The following is a 20644-nucleotide window of genomic DNA, read 5'->3' as shown; positions in this document are numbered from 1 at the left end:
GAACCTTCTGGTCTCAGTTTCCCCTTTGCAAAATGAGGAGGCTCGCGCCCTGTTGACCCCATGGGGTTGTCATGAAGCCGATGACGTTAGGGCTATCGACGTGCTCTAATGTCGACAGAGGACAGAGCGCCGCAACCAGAGAGCAGGACTGAGGGTGCTCTCCTCACCACGCAAACACGAGGACACCTTCTAATGGGAGTGGAAGCCAGGATGCCTTAAATGCTTTGCACCACACCTGAGAACCAGTGGTGCTGTTGTGTGCGCGGGCACGGTAGGGGAGGGTGAATTCACCTGTCTCCCGGGTCTGGAGAGGCACACAAGCCGTCACTGGTAATTACCGGGAGATAGCATCCCTGGCAGGAATCGGGCGTGGGGTTAACTCTGCCTTCTCAGTGGGAACTTCAGAGGCAAATTAGCTTCCAGCTAATTGCTGTGAGTGATTGGTAAGTTCATGGGGTAATTACTCAGGGCTTGGAGGTCATGTGTAACTGCTTGGGGTTCCACACTGATTGCCGCCAGAGCGTGTGTTGGTGACTGCTCATTGCCCCCGTGCTCTTGGAAATCTGGTGTGATTTTCTAAACCAGGGGATGGGTGACGCTTAGCTCCATTTGAGAGATGAAAAAGCAGGTACCAATTTGTTTGTCTACTGTGTTTCCCCAAAAATAAGACCTAGTTGACTAGGTCTTATTAGGTCTTATTTTCGGGGAAACAAGGTAATTCTGTGCTGGGACACTGGAGACCCTAAGTGAACATCTGTAGGGACCACGTCCTGCTACCAGGATGGCCGCCCATCCCTGGGCCTTCTGGGAGCTGGTGGGTACGTGTGGGGGTGCAGCAAGCTGGTGTTTGATATCCCTGTGACATCCTGAGGCAGTGGGCTCAGGTCCGCCGGGAAATGAGGGAGTCGTGATGGGTCCCCCGTGAATACTAGCAGCAGCATTTGCAGAGCCCGTGTGGGACACAGCTGCTGCCCTCAGGGGCTACAGGCGGTGGGAAAAGCAGAGGACATACGAGAAGGGAGCTGATGGCTCGTGGGACTGGGGCCAAGTTAGCCTGGAGATGGCAGACTCACAGGAGTGTGGGAGGTCCTGGGGAAGGTGGGCTGGGCCCCGGCCTGGACGGTGGTGAGGAACGAGGCAGGCCCACAGGTGTCAGTGCAGGCCCTCGGGGGAGGCAGCGGTGCAAACCGGCCAGCCTGGCAGGAGTGGTGTGTGGGAGCAAAGCCCGGAAACGTGAGTTGGGGCCTCACAGTGCCAGAGCACAGTGTGGCTTTGTCTGCCAGTGGGGCAGGGGAGCGGAGGTCCGAGCAAAAGTACAGGGGTGTTTCACGGCCAATTGGAAGGAGGGTTGAAGACAGAGAGGTCAGGCGGCAGGCTCTCGGTGAATCAACCAAGAGTAGCTTGGGGAGGTGGCCGAGGGCCGGAGGGGAGGCATGACAGTGAGGGACGTCTGGAAGGAAGCGACTTGATCCACAGGTTCTCGGATGGTGGAATGAATCTGAAGCATCTCTGGGACCCAGGAAGCTGGAAGCTCAGCTGTGGCAGCTCAGGGAGGGAGCTACCCGCTGGGCATGAGGACGGGCAAGGGGCCAGGAGAGAAAGCCCACCATGCAGGAGGGAAGCCATGGAGGACAGCTGGCCCCCTACCTCTGTCCTTCACCTGCCTACAGCTCCCAGGGCTGCAGAGGGGAGGCTTCCGGTAGCAGGTGACCTGTGAGAGGGGGACGAGCAGGAAGGCTGTGTGTAGGGACAGTGGGGTGAGCCGCTGAAGGCCTAGGAGGCAGATCAGGACAACTGGGAGTGACAGGAAGCAAGGGGATACCCCCGTGGGGGCAGGGAGAAGGGGCTGCAACCGGCGCCCTGCTGGTGTCACGCTGCTCTGACACGCGTGCAGCCCCATCCTGTCACTGCCGTGGCACTGGTGGGACCTGACCCTGAGGCAGCACTTAATTGGTCAGCAGTGGTGTCACGTGTGTACATGCTGTCCCTTCACGACAAGCACCACCATCCTGCCCAGGCGGCTGCCAGAGGCGCCCAGGTCCCCGGTTCAATGGGTGGTTTCGGGGGATCAGAGGCCGGGGGCTGGGATTTTGGAAAGCTGAGACAGTGGTCCAGAGAGGCTGCAAAGGGAGGAGGGGTGGAAAATGGGGAGTCCAACAGGGAGCAGGCAGAAGTGACAGTTTGGGGACAGTGGGTTAGAGGCACGGAGGAGATGGAAATATTAACCCCTTGGTGAGGGGTCCCGGTCCCAGGACCCTCCCGGCCCCCAGCCTGGCCTCTTCCCCTTTCTGCCTGAAGACGGCTTTTCATCCTGGAACTTGAATAGCTGCACTAGAACATGTCAGCGTGTAGAACAGCCTGCGCCCCACTTTCTGGGACAATGGATGCTTTTGAGCTGCACGGTCCACACTTGCCTCATCGTAGAGAATTTCCTTTTGTAATCTGTCTTTGAATGCTGCTTCTGTCTCGGTTCGGATTCCCTCCCTCAGCGCGAGCAGCTGCCCGTGTGTTGACTCACCTCAAGGCCATCTGCATCCATTGAGGCCTAGTTCTACCTTCTCGTCTCCGTCCGCCAAACCCGCCGTGATTATCTCAAACTTTCTCTCTGACTCCAGGTCTCAGCAGAGTCTATGTGGGTGTTTCAAATTTATTGACGAGTTTTTTAATAATGTAGTTGTGGTCCTCAGTCTATATTCTCATTTTTTTCTTTCATTTAAAAAATGTTGTCTTTGAAGTATTGCTTCATGGATGTCTCGTAGCAGAAAGCCATTGTGACGGTTTCTTTCTGTTCCTCATTCGTGACTTACATTTTCTCCAAGCTCGGACCTTTGCATCCTCGTGTCCCCTCTCCCTCTGTCCCCCTCTTAGGCTTGGATAGCTGTCCACTCATTCTAGCTGCGTCATCGCTGGGCCCCATTGGTTTCCACACCCCCCACCCCCCGCCCTGTGCAGAGCTCCAGTTTTTGGGTGGTCTTGCAGGTCAGTTGGGTCTCCTCGCCTGGCTGAGCCCTGGTGTGAGGAGGTGGGTGCTTGCAGTGCTGTCCGGTGTCTGTCAGACCACGGGCTCTGCTCCAGCCAGCCCGCTTCAGCGTGTGGTACCCGCCGGAGCCACACCCTCCACCCAGGAGCTCCCTGGGCTTCCGGCCGTGTCGTGTCCTCAGTTCAGCGAGGAGCCTGGAGCTGGGCTTGCTTTCCCCTCTCACCTGTTCCCCTGGGCAGCCAGGTGGCGAGGGTGCAAAGGATGTCCATGGAGCTGCTTCTCTTTAGATTTGGGGTTTCAGGGTGAATTCTCCAGCTTTTGTTTCCGTGACAGTTCCTTGGCACCAGTTTTGCAGTTTGTTTACATTAAGTGAGGTCTCTGCCCCTTGCTTTGTTGCAAGTGGTAATATTTGGGGTGAGGGCAGGGGTCTTGTTTTTGCTGTTTCACTCATTTCATTAGGAATTAGCAGAAGAACTAAGAGCAGAAGTCTCTTATTTTCAATTAGCTATTTTTACGCCGGAGCTGATCTGCCTCTCCCAGCCTGTATGCGCCCTGGCCAAGCCCCGCACCCTTCTGCACCTGGGTCCTCACTGTTCCCTGCCTGGAATGCCCTTCCCTCTGCTTGTTCAGATCACCACCTCCACAAAGCCCTCCCTGACTGCTCTGGCCGCACCAGTCCCCACTTCGGAGCTTGTCTGCAGCTCCCTGCAGCTGTGACAGAAAGCTTAGCTCTTAATTATATGTTGTCTGCAGTGGTTGTCTGTTGGCTCCCAGAAGTGCGTCTGGACACTGAGTCAGGCCAGCTGGGTTCTGGGGAGCAGGACCTCAGACTGGAGCGCCCCCTCACCCTCACTCTCTGCGGACAGCAGACCTTGTCTGAGAACTTAGTAGGAGACTAGTTAGCTGGGGCCTGGGCATTCCTCTCCCCTTTGCCTTCAATCGCAGTCCAAATGGTGCAGCCCGTGGTCAGCCCAGCCGTGGAGACTGACTTCCGAGGTCGGTCTCGGCCAATCATCTTGTCCCTGGAGACAGCGCTGGACCACTGGGGTCACTCTGCCTGCTTCTTCCTCCACCTTCCTACTTAAGCCCCCGCCCGGCCCAGGGCTGTGGCACCCGTGTGACGTGTCCCTTCTTCCCACACAGGCATCTTCATAACAACCGCATCCAGCATCTGGGGACCCACAGCTTCGAGGGGCTGCGCAATCTGGAGACACTGTGAGTGGCGGGGGTGGCAGGAAAGCCTGGTGTCGGGGGCGGGGGTGGCAGGGGCAAGCCCAACAGGACTGGACGCTGGGGTCTGGCTGTGGGCCTGCTCACCAGGCAACCATCCCTGCCACTTCCTCTGGCCGGTCACCGGAATGAATGCCTTCCCTCTCTGGTGGAAGGTGCCCTCTTGGGGTTCAGGGTGGCCCAGAAAGGGGGAACCTAGGATCCCTGCCAGCAGAGCCCACCAAGAGAATGAAATTTGTCAGTAGAAATCGGAACAGCAAGGAGCAGCTAGAAGAATGGGGTGTTAAGCTTGGGGACAGCAGGGTTGGGAGTGCAGCGGGGCTGGCTCAAGGGTCGTGTGACATCTGTGTGGCAGTGGCTGCTGACGGAGGGAAAGCAATACCACAGAGCAGTGCCGGGCCTGTTTGCCAGTTGATCTCACCAGCTAAGTGATTAATGGGGGATGGCCCCCTCGGCGGTCCCGCCTGACTGTAAAAAGCACCCTAAACATTGACTCCTAAAAAGCCATATTATCCATACATCATTGTGCTGGAATTCTGGTAAGGTCAGAAAGGGCTTAAACTTTCCATCGTTCCCTCCGGAGCACTGCCAACCCCTGCAGAGCAGGCCCCGGCGCCCCGTTTGAGCAAAGAACTGCACCGGCCTTGCCAGCTGGGGTCCCTTGGCTCCCAGGACAGGGGGCTGCACGGCCACCTGGTGCCAGCCTGGAGGGCAATGCTGGGGAGAGAAAGACCCAGGGCATGAGGGTTGGGGAAGGGCTGGCTGTGCCAGGGGCATGGTCAGTTCTGTCACCCCCGACACACACAGCAGAGCGCCCCTCCTGAGGTGAGAGCAGCAGAGGGGAGGTGCTGAGGGCGAGCTTTGGCCCGCGGAGGCCACGCGCTGGGCAAAACCATTTGGGGCACGTAGTGTCTGCGTTTGTGCTTGTGGGGGGCACTGGGGGCCAAGACGACCCTCCCCTCCTCGTCCCATGGGCAGGAGAGCCAGGAGCTTGCTGTTCTCTCAGGCTCAGCCAAGCTGGGTCCGGCTGTCCCTCCCGCTGACCACATGCTCAGCCTGGAGTGGGAACCAACATGCACCCTGGACCCCCTCTGCAGCTCCAGAACAATCTAGCCTTTTGGTCAATAGCTAGAGAACTGATGTCTGGGGAAGTCACTCCCTGCTGGGGCCGAGCAGGGAGAAAACAGACCCGAGTCCCTGCTCACTGCCCTGCTGCCTTCGTCATCTGGGTTGAGGGGGACTGTGCAAGGTGTTTGGGGAGCCCCGAGGGAAGCCGGTGCCCCCACAGCTACCTCTTGGGGATGCAGAGCTTTGGGCAAATGCAGAGCAGGAGGGAATCTGAGGTTCCCTGCCCTAGGATGTGGGGCGTTCTCCCCGCCGGGCAGTCTGTGGGGCATATGTGCTGGGTGTGCCCGGCCCCTCTAGAGAGCCAGCGAGGAGCGATTTCTTCACTCTGGGGCACGCTGCCTGCCGCTTTCTCAAAGGGCCACAGGAGGCCTGCGTGGGCACCTGGTCCACAGGTGCTGACTAGAGCTCAGAGCCTGCCACCTGGCACCCACTGCATCTCTGGTCTGTGGGGGCGCCGGCCCTGCCACTCACATCCCTGCACCCACTGTACAGATGGGGCAGCCAAGGTGGGGACGCAAGGAGTCCCCCCAGTGGGCGCTGTGGAGGCAAGTAGCCTGCTGACAGAGCCTTACACAGCCTGGCGTGTGAAGCCAGCTCTTCCCGCCGGCCGTGTGACCTTGGTGGTGTCATGGGCCTCTGTGCGTCTGCATTCTAATCTGCAATGTCATCTGAATAACGCTGTGTGGGTGACAGGAGAGCTGTCGGGACTCTGTCCTGCTTCACATTCTGGGTCTGTTCTCCCCACCCTCCAGGGCCCAGTTCCTCCAATTTTTGACCTGCAGTTAAAGGGGAGAGTGCGCTCTTTGTCCTCTGTCCTTGAGCACTTGAGGGACAGCCAGGTGCGGGGGGAGGGGCCGGGAGCATGAAAGGAGAAAGAGTCAAACCTTTAATTGTTGCGTAATTGGCGCGCTTTGTAGCCTCCTTATTACTCTCCTCCCTCGGGCATAAATCTCTGCCACTTACGCCTCTCTCATCTTGCTGCAGAGGGAAGATCAAACCACCCGCTGTGGTTTGGCTCCAAGGACCGGCTCCTCTTAGGAGGGAGGAGGGGAGCTGCACCCAGCCCTTCCACCTGGGGCAGGGGGCCGGCTGGTGCACGAGGGCCACACAGCAGACTGTGCACACACAATGCACACGCCTGCGGCTCTGGCCTGCAGGCGCTCGGACCCCAGCGCAGCACAGACACCGCTGCTCTGCCCTGGGAGCTGGGGCCCGCACCGGCTCTGCCCGTGCTCGCCACTGGGCCAGAGAAGTGGCTGCAGCTCTGAGCCTCATTCACCTGCCAGGTGGGCGGCACAGGCATGACAGGCATGGCCCTGCACTCTTTTGCTAGAGAGCCAGGCAAATCCAAGTGGGGGCAGGGCCTGGGGCTGCTGTGCCCTCTCCCGCTGAGCAGGGGCAGCTGCGGGCAGACGTGCAGACGCAGGGCCCCCAGCAGCAGGAAGCCTGGCGTGCAGGGTGGGGCTGGGGACCCGCTCCCACTTCTCCTGAGAGGCCTTGCCAAGAAAGCCCAGCAGGAGGCGGATCGCACAGACTGCCGCCTGCAGGCATGCTTCCCGCCTGCCCCTGCTCCACAAGGAATCAAAGGTGTGCTGGCCCCCAGCCTGTGAGGTGTTATTTCCTCCACTTTCCAGGTCAGACCAAATCCAGACGTGTGGGGCAAATTGCCCGTTTCTAGAACTGGGAGGTGATGGTTAGCTGCTGGCCCCTGCCTCCTGCCTCCTACGTTTCTCCTGCGAGGTCAGGTGGATCACAGGACTCCCCAAGTGTCTCGGCTGACAAGCAGGAGGAGGCAGGACCAAGAACAGTCCTGGGAAGGTCCTCCCAGGAGGCTCATGCCCTCAGGTCAGCGATAGGCGGCCCTCGGAGGCCGGGCAGCTCTTCTGTGGCCACAGCTCATGGTCCTCGGACCCCTGCTCTACTCGCCAGTAAAATCTGTGCCAGAAAGAAAACAATGCCAAGCAAAGCAGGTGCTCCCCGAGGGCCCCCCCCCAAGCCTCAGATCCGCATGTCAGCCAGAACTTGGGGCCCTTGGGAACAGGGCCCTCAGCGAGGCGCTTTGGGCCTCCTGGTAACTGGGAGCCCCTGTGCGGGCTGGGCCTTCCCTTAGGAGGGAGCCTGGGGCCGAGGTGTGGACAGCACCTCCGGACAGTAGTCAGCAGGGATGGAGGGGCCGGCAGGGGTTCACAGGCTTCTGCCCAGAGTCCAGAGGGAGCAGCGGCCCTCTGACCACTTTGCCCTCTGACCTTCCACCCTGCTGAGCACCCACGTGAGACAGTGAAAAGGGCTTTTGTTCTCAAAGGTTGTTGCATCTCACATGTCCCCTGTCTCTAACGCTTGTTGAGGAAGAGAAGACGGGAGTTGTGTGCCCTTGAGTCGCAGGTGGGGAAACTGAGGCAGAGAGTGGCCGCCGTGCCTGAGGTCGTCCAGTTAATGAACAGCCGACGAGGTCGCAGCCTCCGCCTCTGGCCAGCGCCCGCCGGTCCCCCACGGCCTTCCAGGACCCCCGCCTCCCAGGGCGGCAGCACTCGTCCTTCACAGCCCTTAGTCGGCTCACATTTGTGGGTTTATTAGCTGCAAATGTCTGGGGTTTTGTGGCTGATCCAGGAATTTATTGTTCCGTATAAAATGTTTTCTTCCTGGCTTTTCCCGCAGAACCACTAATGATTTCTAACAGGCAGAAAATTGAGCTGCCCGATGAGCTTGTCCTGCGTCTGTGACCATGACAAGTTACTAATCCTTCCTCCCAGCACAACCTTCCGTTCCCATCGCCAGGCACTGGGGGAAGCCAAGGCCAGCCTTCTTGTCCCCTGCTGGCAGTGGGCTGGAGCTTCCACCGGAGCCTGCCTGCCCCCACAGGGCCCCCCTGCGGGTCTGGAATGGAGGGGCGGGAGCGTGGGGCGGGGGAACCACTGGCGGCCCTGGTGGGGCCGTGGCTGGGAGACTAAGAAGGTCGGGTATGTTGGTGAGAATCAATAATTGCCACTCTCTCTCACCTGTTTCTTTAGAGTCACTCATGCCATAAGTATTTATTGAGCTTCTAGAATGTGCCGCGCCGCCATCATAGGCCCTGGGGAAACACTCGGGAACAGGAGTGTGGTGCTATCACAGAGGCTCCAGCGATCTTGGCCAGGCGTCCCGGACTATCTGATCTCCAAATCCCCCCCCACCCCCGTCCATCCTTACTGCGATCGCCCACACCTGTCCCTTGAACCCCAGACTTAAGTGTCCACGCAGGGGTCCTGTCACAGCCTGTCAGATGGCACCGCTGTCCCCTGTCCTCTACTCGGAGGGATGCCCTGGGCGTGTGCTGCACCCCTGGGATCGTGGGTCATCCCCTTCCCACAAGCTCTGTGGTTGAGAACCCCCGACTTTACACCAGCGAGGTGAGGTCAGGAGGACAGGTCATCCGGCCACGTTCTGCTCTGACCAGCAGCACCCCAACGCCTCCAGGTCCCCAGGGCTTCCAAGTGAGGGACGTGCTGCCTGCGGGGACTGCCCACATCTGGAGGATTGGGTCCTGCTGTGAGTGTCACATCTTAAGAGTGACCAGGGCTTCTCTGGGGAGGGTGGTGGTGAAAAGATGAAATGTCTCCAAACCTTGATTCGGAGAATGTGGGAGCTGCCTTAGGCGGAACACGGCGATTGTCTCAGGAAGGCAGATTGCACGCGTCTTACGGTCTTGCAGCCGCCGGGGGGAGGCCCGAGGGAGTAAGACAGGTGGCCCCCCAGCTCAGGATGAGGAAGGGTTCCCTGACCGAGCAGCAGCCCTGGGCCGAGCTGCTGGCGGCAGGTGGCCCGTCACCTCTCAGCCCCGTCCGAGGCCCGACTTCTCGGATCCCCGGTGCTTCGTTCGTTAGGGAACAAGTCCTCTCAGAACAGGGACCAGCCACTCCCACTGAAACCTGCCGCGCTGGCTTCAGGTGTCTCCCGAGTTTTCTGGCGCGGACAAGAGTGTGGGTGGAGGGCGGCCGAGCTGGAGCATGTCTGTGTCTCTCCATAGAAACTGATGACAGCTTTACGAATTGCTGCGTTTATTAATGGGTGGCTTTTTGTGTCGGTTGTTTAGAAGGTAAAACGATGCTATCAGTCATACAGTGTTCGTTGTTGCTGGCTTGCCACATCATCCGCCCCAAACACGGGGAGTCTGATTCCAGATGGAGGCCGAGTCTGCAGGGCCTTTGGGGACGAGGTGGCTGGGTTTCCCGTCTGTGGGAGGTGCGTGTGTTCTGTGTCTCAGGCTCACCCACAGTCCTCCGTGTGACCTTGTCTGTGACCCGGGAATAAACACTGACGTCAGCCTGGAGACTAGTGGAGAGGAAGCCAGCGTATGCTATCGGCCCTTCCTTATGCTGTGAGGAGTACAAAACCACCTCGCGTGTCCACGGGGCTGGTGTGTAATGACCGGAAGTCTGATGTCCAGCGCAAGGCAGAGGAAAGGCGTCTACTCTGGATGAGGCGGACAGAGCAGCCTTGGGGACTGGGTGGCCTGGATAACCGGGGAGGAAGCTCATGAGCATTTTGTGACCTGCTTCCCTGCCATCCTGGGTACACAGAGGATGGGCGCTTTCTACCCTAAAATGGTGACACACACAGACACCAACCTCTGATCACAACCGTGTGGCTTGGATACGCTTATCGGCGCCCAAAGGAACCTCCAGGTTTCTTTCCCCACCCCCCTCCGTGTATTCTCTCCCCATGCTCCCTGAAACTCCCATCGGGAGCTGCTGTGGCGTGTGTGGAAAGGGTATTAATCGGAGCCAGCAGGCCTGACGCGAGTCGAGGCTCGGAGACTTGCAGCCATTTGCCCCCGTGTCCGAGCCTCAGTCTCCTTGCTGTCGGGAAGGCGGGGCTGGACAAGAGGACGTAAAATCCTGCCGACTCCTGCTGCAGGGAGGCTCCCCAGTGGTCTCAGCAGTTGGCTGTCGTCACTCAGCCGATGGAAAGTGGAAAGTGGGGGGGTCCTGGAAGGGAGGAAAGTGGGGTGTGGGTCCTGGAAGGGAGGCAGGTGGGTGTGGGCCCCGGGACAGCTCTGGGCTTCACCCTCTCAGCTATTTTTCCCAGTGGCTGTGTCTGCCACCAGCTCGGTTGGATTTGGCTGGAAACAGCTGAGCTCACCAAGGGGAGGATAAGCTGTGGACCGCTGCAGCTTGCAGACAAGCCTCCAGCTGGAGTTGGGGACGGCTTCTGTTTAACCTTGGCCCTTCCCCATCTGCTCCTGGCTCTCTGGAGCGGCAGACGGGACCATGACCTCCTCGCGGGCTTCTGGCTGATTCTGGGCTGTTAGACGATAGACTGGGAGGACAGGTGTGGGCTTCCAGCTGCAGCCGAAGGCATCGCAAACCGCCCTGCAAGGGAAGGGCCAGGCTGAGGAGCCTGGGGTGGGGGCTTCCCAGTAACGCCTGGAGCCTGCATGTCAGCCTCTGATCCAGGGCCGGAGCAGCCCCCTCTGCAGGCCGTCAGCCTGGACAATGCCACTCACACACGTGGCCCTGAGCCCGGCCTCGGGAGACCCAAGAGGGAACCCACAGGCTTCCGGACGACAGCAAGCTTCCTCTCGCGGGCGAGACAGTTTGCACGCAGATAGCTCTGGCCGGCAGCCATGCCAGCCCGCCCGTTCCTTGCAGCCGAACTGGGATCAGCTGACTGCCTCTGTCTGTGCCTCAGTTTGTCAGCTGCAAAAGGAAGGAAGTAATAGCACCTGCCTGAGCGGATAGATGTACGTCACTGAGCACCGTGGCTGGTAACGACCTGCTGTCTCTGTCATCGTCTTTACCAGCCGCAGGCTGAGCACACTTTTGGACAGAAGTCCAGAAAAATGCTGAGAGTGACTGAGCCGCTCTGGCTCAGGGAGGGGGCTGGACTCATGCAGAAAGCGACGTTTGAGCTGGACTTGCAAGGGTGACGAGGATTTCAACAGCTGAGGCTGTGGGCAGGGGCCCCCCCAGGCCACGGACAGGAGTGACACAAGGAAACGCATGAGGGTATGAAGACACACGGAGGGTGCAGTGGCAGACGGAGCTGCAAGGTCGTGTTGGGCGTTGGAATCGGGGTGTGCGTGTGTGTACCGCGGCGCCGCCCCAGACTTTCAGTAGGAGAGTGGCAGTCAGCTTTGCATTTAAAAAACTGCTGCTCTGACAGACGGGAGCCGCTGAGTGTGGGCGCCAGACTCAGACCGGCAGGCTGGGATGCAGGTCAGCTCCGGAGGCCCAAGGGCTGGACCACGTGTGATGGTCAGACACGGCAGATAGTTCTGGATCACACAGTGGTCCAGGGAGGGTGTTTCTTCTCGGCAGGTGGCCCCCCTCCACGTAGTGACTCAGGGACCCACCCAGCTTCTTGGGACCTGGGACCCTGCTTTGGCAGGCCGCTGGTGGAAGGGTGGAGAGACCATGGAGGAGACACGCTGGCTGTGTTATGAATCCTGTGGCCTGTGCCCCTGCTGCCCACCTTGCGTGGGAGAAATTGGGTCACACGACCCCCCTCTGCTGCACGGGAAGCTGGGACACGGCAGTTCTCGTGTTGCTGTGGGACAGCGCTGTGCCACAGGACTTTCTGCACCGAGCAGCCCTGGGAAAAGGAGAGGGGCTTTTGGCAGACGGATAGTGGTCCTGCCACAGCGTTTAGTAACTGGGTGTGGCTCTCCTCAGCTGTGAAACGGGTATAGTAGTGGTGTCCACCTCGTAAGGCTGTTGTGAGGATGGTAAGAACGTTCAGACGAAGCCCTTTATGCCTGGACGTGGTCAGCTGTCCGCCGAGGTTAGCCCGTGGTGACTGCAGACCGTGAGGAGCGTGCACCGCGGCCCCGGGGCACCCTGCCGCCTGCACAGCCACACCTCTCTGCGGGACGGCCTGTCCTTCCCTGGTCAGCCTTGTGAAGCTTCGCCCTGCAGTCAAGACTGTTCAAACGCCTCATGTCCACGCGGGCCTCTGACGTCGTCTCCGAACGTCCTGCTCCAGGCCGAGGCCTCTCGTCCGGTTGTCCCGTGCGCTTGTCTGGACAGACGTGTTGCTTGTCCATCCTGCCCTTCCGCTCCACCCTGCAGAGTTCTGTGCGCTGCGGGCAGCACACGTCCGTAGCCCTGAACTGAGCCCTGAGCCTCGGGGGCAGGGAGCGGTGGCCTGACCTGATCCCTGGACAGGTAGCATTGCGAGCACCTGTACAGCACCCCACGAAGGGGGCCTGGGTGGTAACCCCGGCTGTCGACTCTCACAGGTGCCCAAGCGGGAATGTGGGGCCACCCGTGGCCTGTGGTTGGCAGAATTCTTTTCGACATTTGCACAGTTTTCATTGCCCACCATCGCTCTGCAAAAATAGCCTTTCAGTCCGCATGCCTTTGCCATGTGTCTTTCCCCACTGTCTGTTAGGCCACTCCTGGCACAGTTCCTGACCAGAAACGGTCAAAGCGGCTGGAACCACTCAGTCTAGTTGCCTGGACGTGGGTCTGGCGACCCTTGAAGGGCTCAGTGACAAGAGAGTCACAGGGGACTCGTCTCGTGGTTTCTGTGGCCCTTGGCAAGCCTGGCAGTGCCCCTCAGGGTTGTCTGGTGCCTTTTTTACATCAACCTCAAAATCTAAATGTTTCCCGAAATACCGTAGATTCCTTAAGAGTTCATTGATGGTTTCATCGGTGTATCTAGAACTTTCCATTCATGTATTCATTAACGAGTATCTGTTGAGCTAAACTCTGTGCCAGTCTGTGAAATGGACAAATGTCCTTTTCGAGAACTTTCATTCTAGTTGGGTGGGAAGAAAGTAAAGTAACAAATGTATGTGAGGTGTCAGTATATTTTGGGGGAAAGCAGGGCACTTCTTTTCTATGGCTTCACAACAGCTCACCCCAAAAGTCAGTGGTTGAAAATGACCATTTATGTTTCCTCAGACACCTGTGCATTGGCTGGGCTCACCTGAGTGTCCCCAGGCCACTCAGAGGCCGTAGTTGCCTGGGGACACGCTGGGGCTCCTGGGTCCTGGAGGGTGTCTCTCGCACACGTCCGGGCCTTGGGCTGGCGGCCAGTCCTTCTCTCCACACGCTGCCTTTATCAGGGGCTTCCTGCCAGGGTGCTGGGTCTTATTTCGGGGAAACACGGTAGTCACACAATGGTAAGACATTTGGAGGAAGATGCTTGTGGTTCCTTATGGGAAATCCAGTTCTGCTTGGGCCGCAGTAGAGAAACCCCAGATGGGCTGAGCCAAGTTCAAACGGGACGCGATCTGGCCACTGAGAGCAGAGGGTGAGTCCTCCGTGCGACCTGGGACCAGGGGCTGTCCGTGCAGTCACCCTGCTCCCCCAGCCTGTTTTCTGGGCGCCTACTGTTGCCCCTGACTCACCCGCTTCTGACTACAGTGCCTGGGTCTCAGGGACACGTCCTGGCCTCGGCCCGTGCACAGCCCATTGGGGTGCTGAGGTTTGTCACTTGGAGGGAAAGTGTCTGATTCACTGCAGGATGGGGCAGGGTGGGGCGGGGGGCTTACACTAATCGCCGGGACCCCCGTGAATCTGAGCACAGTGGGTGACTGGTGGGGGGGTATCTGGCTCACTGGCTGCCAGACCTTGTCACTGCTCTTCCGGCGTTTGGCTTCCTGCCTCTACCTGTGGACTATAAAGTGTGGTGACCCTGTCACGTAGAGGACCCTGTCATTATCTCCATGTTACCTGCCCTGGCACTGGACCACCCTCTCATGGAAGTTGTCAGGGCAGGGGTGGCTTTAAAAGGCCGAGAAGGTGGGCTGCGGTCATTCTGGGGGGCTCAAGAGGGGCATGGTAGCTGAGCCCCCCGAGTGCCAGAGCTGGGACGTGCACTCCAGCCACAGGAACTGAGGGGCACCAAGACCCCCCATTTCCGTGTGGGCCTAACTTGTTGGCTGCGAAGTGAAACAAAGGCCAACTTTAAAAGTGTGATGCTGACAGCTATCCTGAGGGAGCTATCACATGACACAAGGCACCTGCGAGTCCCCTGGGGCCTTTTCTCTCTTCCCAATGAGTCTATTGCCTTCCTCAGGACATCTGCACCCCCTCTTTGGGTGGGCTCCCCTCCACTGAGACTCTTTTCTGTCACAAGCAGTTCTAAATCTTTTCTAAAGAAAATCAAATTTGCTCTTGGTCTCGTTCGTGTCCCCACCTCCTCTTTATTCTGTGGTTACCACAGAGGTCGCGAAGGAGGTCCCTGGAGAGGGAGGAGCCCCAGGGACCAAAGCTGCAGCCACACACGGTCGTCCTGCTGGGACGGGTGTCTGTACGCAGATGTCTTCCCGCCCAGGTGCAGACTTGTCTGTAGGACAAGTCCCTGGACCTCGGGCAACTGGGGATGAATCTTTCACTTAGAAAAGGTAGTGACAAATGACGCCCGAACGGTTGTGCAGATTTAACTTCCCACCTGCCGCCTGGTAGTGTCCTGCCTCCCACACCCCGCCCACCTGCGTTGCTACCACTTGTAAAATCACCATGTTTTCTGATTATACACGTGATACATGTTTGTTATAAAAAGAAAAATTGGAAAATGCTGAAAAGGCTAAGAGAAAATAAAGATGAGCTGTCATGCCACCACCCAAGGTAAGAGGCACTGTTCATTTTCATAGAAGGTGACAGCAGAGGCCGCAGATAGCTCAGGTAGTCACCTGAGGAAACTTCCAGAATCCTGACAGCTGGTGACAAGGTGTTAAAGATGCCCCCTTTTCCCCTCCGCCCTCCCCCACCCCTGATGTCCCCAAAGGCTTAAGATATTTCCTCAGCCAGTCCCTGTGTCCATGTCCCCGAAGGGTCCACTCAGAGCAGCTCCACTTGTCAGGACGGCCGGGAGTTGGTGGCCCGGGAATATCTGACACGCCCAGAATGCACTCCCGGAGTCGACAGCTGGGTCCAATGTTGGAAAGCCACCTGTCCGGCCAACGACCGGCCACAGTCGCGTTCCTCAGGCCCTGAGCTGCCTGCTGGCCACCTGTGGTGACCTGTCTGCCTACCTTGCAGAGACCTCAACCACAACGAGCTGCGGGAGTTCCCGGCTGCCATCCGGACCCTGGGACGGCTGCAGGAGCTGTAAGTGTGTCCGCTGCCCCCGCCCCAGGCCTCCCAGACTCCTGGGGAAGCAGTAACCCGTGCCCTCCGAGGCCAGGTCAGGTCTGAGTGGTCACAGTCCTGTTAGTGTGGCTTCAAGCTTTTTCAAGGGTGTCAGCAGCGGAAACAGCCCTGAGCCCTTCCGGCCTGGAAGACACATGGCAAACGCCACGTCCTGTTAGTCCAGGCCTAGCATCGCCCCTGTCTTGGTTGGGGCAAATGAGGGACTAGGGGCTGGCCTACGGGGTCACCCCCAGCACTGGTGCCGCCAGGGGACGAGAAGCTGGCTCCAGCTTCACTGAGCTCCCACTGTGCTGAGCACACACGGCAGTAGGACAGGCACGGGCCACCCTGAGGGTCCTTCAAGCCCACTGAGGACACAGTAACACAGTTAAGCAGGGACCAGGCCCAGGCCCTTAGGGGCGGCATGTAACTCTGGTCCTAAATTGTACAGTAATGGCTAAAACGATCGTGACACAGAGTCACTGTGACTAATGCATGCTGACATTGGCATTTGGGAGGACGGGATTTCGGTGGCAGTGAAGGGAGGAGGAAGGCATCTCAGACAGAAGAACAGTGCAGGTAAAGAGCAGACAGGCAGACGTGACCACGGGGCGGGGGCCGGGGGGAGGCGGCCTCGCTGGGCTGCGAGGTTTGTGAGCGGAGCCCCGGCTCTCACACAGCGTCTTCACTGAGAGCGACGCTGCCCCTCGTCCGGAAGTTGGAAGGTGTGGAGGCCGGACAGATATAGCAGATTAGGACGAGCTGAGGGACGGGCCTGAGGGGTGCGCGTCTGTCTGTCTCTGTGTCTCTACATCTATGGAGACAAAGCTGCTTGGGGACAGCACCTAAATCTGCAGAGTGTCACTCAGCAGAGTCCCAGAGGCCGGGTTCAGGAACATGAATGAGAGACTTAAGAAAGGGACGGCTGAGTGAATAGCGGCCTGGGGGGGCCTGGCTGGAGGGGTGGAGGTGAGTGTGGGCGACGGTGAGAGCCTGAGGTGGAGGAAGGGCTGAGGGGAGGAGGCGAGGAAGACCCAGAGAGCCAGCAGTGGCCGTGGACGGAGGACGGCTGCTTCTCAGCCCAGCACTTCCTGGTAAAAGTCCTCCCCAGCTAACCAAGTCTTGTGCTTCCAGAGCTGCAGATAGCGGCTGGGCGCCACGTTCCTCGTTTCCCCAGTGCCAACCCCCTCAGCACCCCAATTCTGTGGCTCCCTCACTTCTCTGTCCCTTAGTCTCAGGGGCCCCTGGGAGCTCTGTTTTTCCCACCACCACCTCCTTCTCCCCCCACACCCTCTCAGTTTCCCCCTTGGGGATTCTCCAGGGCTCCCTCCCTCCCCCACGAGTGACTAAGGAGAGGGTGCCCCTCCTGGGAGCTGACTTGCTGTGGGGCTTCCTGAGGGCCCCGCCTGTCACATGGGCCAGGGGACCGGCGGGTGCTTTGTTGGACAAGAAAAGTCAGAGGCAGGGCTGAAGCTGGAGTCTGTGGGCAGCGTTTCCCCGGTCTCACGTCCTTCCCAGTCGGCGCCGGACAGCTCCATTGGTCCCCTGTCCCCTTCTGCATGCTTCTCCTGGCTGCTCACTGACTCCCGGCTTGTGTTCCAGGGGCTTCCATAACAACAACATCAAGGCCATCCCAGAAAAGGCCTTCATGGGGAACCCTCTGCTGCAGACAGTGTGAGCCCCGTTCCTCTGGGCCGTGTTTGGGGAGGGGCCGGCGGAGGGGTGCCCCGGAAAGGGCCGAGTGGCTGACCTCGGTGCCGGGTCTCTCTTCCAGACACTTTTACGATAACCCCATCCAGTCAGTAGGAAGGTCGGCGTTCCAGTGTCTGCCTAAGCTCCACACACTGTGAGTTGGCACCAAGGCTCTGCCCCGAAGGCATGTGCCCGAACCCGGTGGCTTCAGGGTCTCCCTCCCCACGTGGCCTCTTCCCTGACCCCTGATGGGTGCCGGGGGCCCTGGTCCCTGAGCGTCTGTGGGAAACAGACTGGGCCAGAGTGGCGGTTCTCCAGCGGCCTGGGCGTGGGAGCCCCCCAGCCCTTTGCTGCCCCATGTTTACTGCTTTGTTTCCTGCCTCCCATTCGTTTAATTCCTGGCCGAAATCCCACTTCTTCCCAAAAGCTTCCATGCTGCCCTCGGCACAGGGCGCCATCGTGACGTCACCAGCATCTTTAAAGCTCACGCTTCAGCTCCGTGTTTGTCGTTGCAACCCTTTTTCCCCTGTGCTGCAAGCAGGCTGTCTGTACATTTTCTAGACGCATCTGAGTCCCTCGGGCCCTGCTCGGGTGGAGCCCAGGCCCCACGCTGCCTGCTTGGGGTCCAACAGCACATTTTCTGTGCTGCTGATGTCTGCATGTCCTCACAGGACGGGGTGGTGGGGACGGGAAAGCCACCAGTCTGAAGCAACCAAGAAGGAGTAGTCCAGAGCTCTGGTGAAACGCCAGCGGATGACAATTTAGGGGAGACCCCATCCCAGGCTGAGAGCAAACCCAGCAGCCCAGGGCCTTCTCAGGAGCACCTGAGCTGTCACCTCTGACACAGAGGCGCCCCCTCACCTGCCCCCGGTTCCTTGCCTGTGTTTTTTGCAAACTGAGGCCTGAATGCTGAGGCTGCCAGTTCCATCTGGGCTGGTGGCTGCCCAGCGAAGCCTGCACCAGGTCTGAGAGCTGGGGTGACTGAGGGGACGTGGGGGCACTTCCCTAGAGGGCTGGGAGCTGCATGTGGACATGCTCTGACCCCACCCTTCAAGCTGTTGGCTCTGTTTCCAGATCCCTGAATGGAGCCACAGACATCCAGGAGTTTCCCGACCTCAAGGGCACAACCAGCCTGGAGACCCTGTGAGTGGTTCTGTCCCCCACTTCTCACCAGGGGTCTCTGTCTGCCTCCCGAGGCTTCCTGATGCTTTGCTTGCCCCTTATGTGGCCCAGAGGTCCCCTGGCTCTGCCCCAGGGGCCATGGCCACTGCTAGATGTGGCACTGCCACCCGTGGTTTGGGGTGAGGAGGCTGGTCTTCCGTCTTCACTGTGCTTGGATTTTTCAGGGGTGACTTCAGAGTTCCCAAGCCCAGGCGTGGGCGCCGAGGACCCGTGCTGGGGGAGGGGCTGTGGAAAGCGGTCTCTTGTGCCTTTCTGGAGCTTGGTTTCAGCACAGACGCCCTCATGTCTGCTCTTCTTACCTCCTGTGCAGCGGGTGCAGGGCTGTCAGAGCACAGGAGGCCGCGAGACAGTATAAGAGAATGAACGGAGCAAGCGAGCACCCCACTGTCCGGCCCACGTCACGTGGCTCATTCATGACGTGGCCCAATGCGATCGCTCCTCTGTGCCTCTGTGGTCTCCCCTAGATTCGCTAGCATCTGGAAAGGTTTCCATGAGGGCAGGAACAGTTCCCCAAGGACGACCTTGGCGTTGGGTCTTTCCTGGGACACCCTGGCCCTGAGCCAAGCCCCCTCTCCAGGCTACCCCATCTGTCCTTCCCTTCTTTCCCACTCCTCCCCCTCCCCCAGGGAGCCCACTGTGAGCTCGGGTCGCCTGGCTCCACCACAGGCTGTTCCCTAGCTCCTCCCTACCCGCGGCTGCCCGTCCTCTCTAAGGAGAGCAGAGAAGATTCTAGCCCCTGTGCTATAGGCCCAGTGTTGCTGGAGTCCGTTATGGGACACGGTGGGGGGTGGCGAGTGGGGCTGGGCACGCAGTGTCCCTGTGTCCCCCTCTGTCTGCTCCCCACTCGCTGCCCTGTACCTCCCGTCACCTCCTGCCAGCTCTGTGTCTGCTCCCTGCAGGACCCTGACTCGTGCCGGCATCCGGATGCTGCCACCAGGGATGTGCCAGCAGCTGCCCCGGCTCCGAGTCCTGTGAGTGGCTCACGCGCCCTGTCCAGGCCCGCTGTGTACCCACGCACCATGGACTGCAAAGGCGCCTCCTGCTTCTGTCCCACTAGGTCACCTCTCTCCCTGGAGTGGGACAGCTTGGGCTGCTGCTCAGAGCCTGCCTGGGGTGGGGGGGGGGCTGTCCTCTCCTGTTCAGGGGAAAAGGACAGTGGTCTTGGGAGCCAGGCCTGGGTTTGCCACTTTCCAGCGGTGTGAATTTGGACTCACTCTGTAACACTTCAGAGCTCTGATCGCAAATGGGGGTAAATTTGCGAGGGCTGAAAAATACATATAGAGCACCTAGCACATTGTAGGTGCTCAATCATGGGTGTGATTACTCTAGTTTACACAGGAAAATTAGCCCCTCTGGAGCTATGGAGGTTCTTAAGTGTCCCCCCCTGACTCCAGCTGGAATCAGCCTCCCCCCAGGACGCAGTCCTCCCTTCCCCCCAGAAGGACAGGGACCTGGTGCCCACTTGTGGAAGGGCGAGACTGCGTGTCTGAGACGTGGGCTCCCTCCCCAGCCCTCCCTCCACTGACTGGCAGTGTGTCCTGGGCAGGTCCTGTCCCCTCCCTGTGCCTCAGTTTCTTCCTCTGTCAGGTGAAGGGGTTGTGTCCACTGCTGTGTAAAGGCACCAGCACTGACCTCCTTCCTGCTAACTCGACACATGGTGACGACAGGTGGTGGTCATGACCGGCTTGCTCAGTGCCGCTACGTGTCCCCTGCCCTGCCTTCTGCTTCTCATTTCCCGTTCCCCTCCCCCCAGGACCCTGGGGGTCCCTCTGGCCTTCATATGGATGAGGCAGCCCCACAGGTGGTCAGCCCCCGCCCCCCAGGCCCGTGGGAGGCTGCAGACCAGTGTGACTGAGGAGGTGGACCCATGAGAGGTGTCAGCAGCCACGTCCCCAGGGAAGCAGGGCCCTGCCAGACCTGCTCCCCTGGCCCCGCCTCACCCCAGCCCTGGCCTGTGTCCCCAGGGAACTGTCTCATAACCGCATCGAGGAGCTGCCTGGCCTGCACAGGTGTCAGAAGCTGGAGGAGATGTGAGTCTGGGGTCGGGAGAGGTGAAGGCATGCAGCCGGCTCTGGGCAGGCCTGAGGGGAGGGGCTCCACGTGCTGACCCCCGTTCTCTGAGGGCTGGGAGCTCAGCAGAGCCCTGCCCAATATGGGCCCAGGAGCCAGTGCCCCAAAGGGGTCTCAAGGTGGCAGTAGAAAAGCGATGGTGGTGAGAGCCGGCCGAGGGGCAGGGCCACAGTGGGCCTGGTGCCTGGTGGGCTGGACCAGCAAGGGAAGTGTCAGGGCACTGGACGTGCCTGCGTTTCCGAGCACATGCTCTCATTTTCCACAGCCCACCAACACTCACACAGAAGAGACCTGGGATTCTAAT

At 59.5% G+C, this 20644-nt stretch overlaps 1 protein-coding gene across 2 annotated transcripts in view; it reads left to right on the top strand.

The window, feature by feature from the left end:
- Nucleotides 1–20644, top strand: part of LGR6 (leucine rich repeat containing G protein-coupled receptor 6) — a 91975-nt gene that overhangs the window by 58844 nt on the left and 12487 nt on the right. For both annotated transcript variants that reach the window (XM_033099468.1, XM_033099467.1), the window contains 7 exons: nucleotides 4124–4195; nucleotides 15307–15375; nucleotides 16999–17070; nucleotides 17171–17242; nucleotides 18163–18231; nucleotides 19170–19241; nucleotides 20235–20300. In XM_033099468.1, the coding sequence (XP_032955359.1) occupies nucleotides 4124–4195; nucleotides 15307–15375; nucleotides 16999–17070; nucleotides 17171–17242; nucleotides 18163–18231; nucleotides 19170–19241; nucleotides 20235–20300 (492 nt within the window). The remainder of the gene's footprint in view (nucleotides 1–4123; nucleotides 4196–15306; nucleotides 15376–16998; nucleotides 17071–17170; nucleotides 17243–18162; nucleotides 18232–19169; nucleotides 19242–20234; nucleotides 20301–20644) is intronic.

This window comes from Rhinolophus ferrumequinum, chromosome 27, assembly GCF_004115265.2.
Source record: "Rhinolophus ferrumequinum isolate MPI-CBG mRhiFer1 chromosome 27, mRhiFer1_v1.p, whole genome shotgun sequence".
Classification (NCBI taxonomy): domain Eukaryota; kingdom Metazoa; phylum Chordata; class Mammalia; order Chiroptera; family Rhinolophidae; genus Rhinolophus; species Rhinolophus ferrumequinum.
The sequence above is the reverse complement of the archived record's forward strand: the minus strand, read 5'-3'. Positions and strand labels throughout refer to the sequence as shown.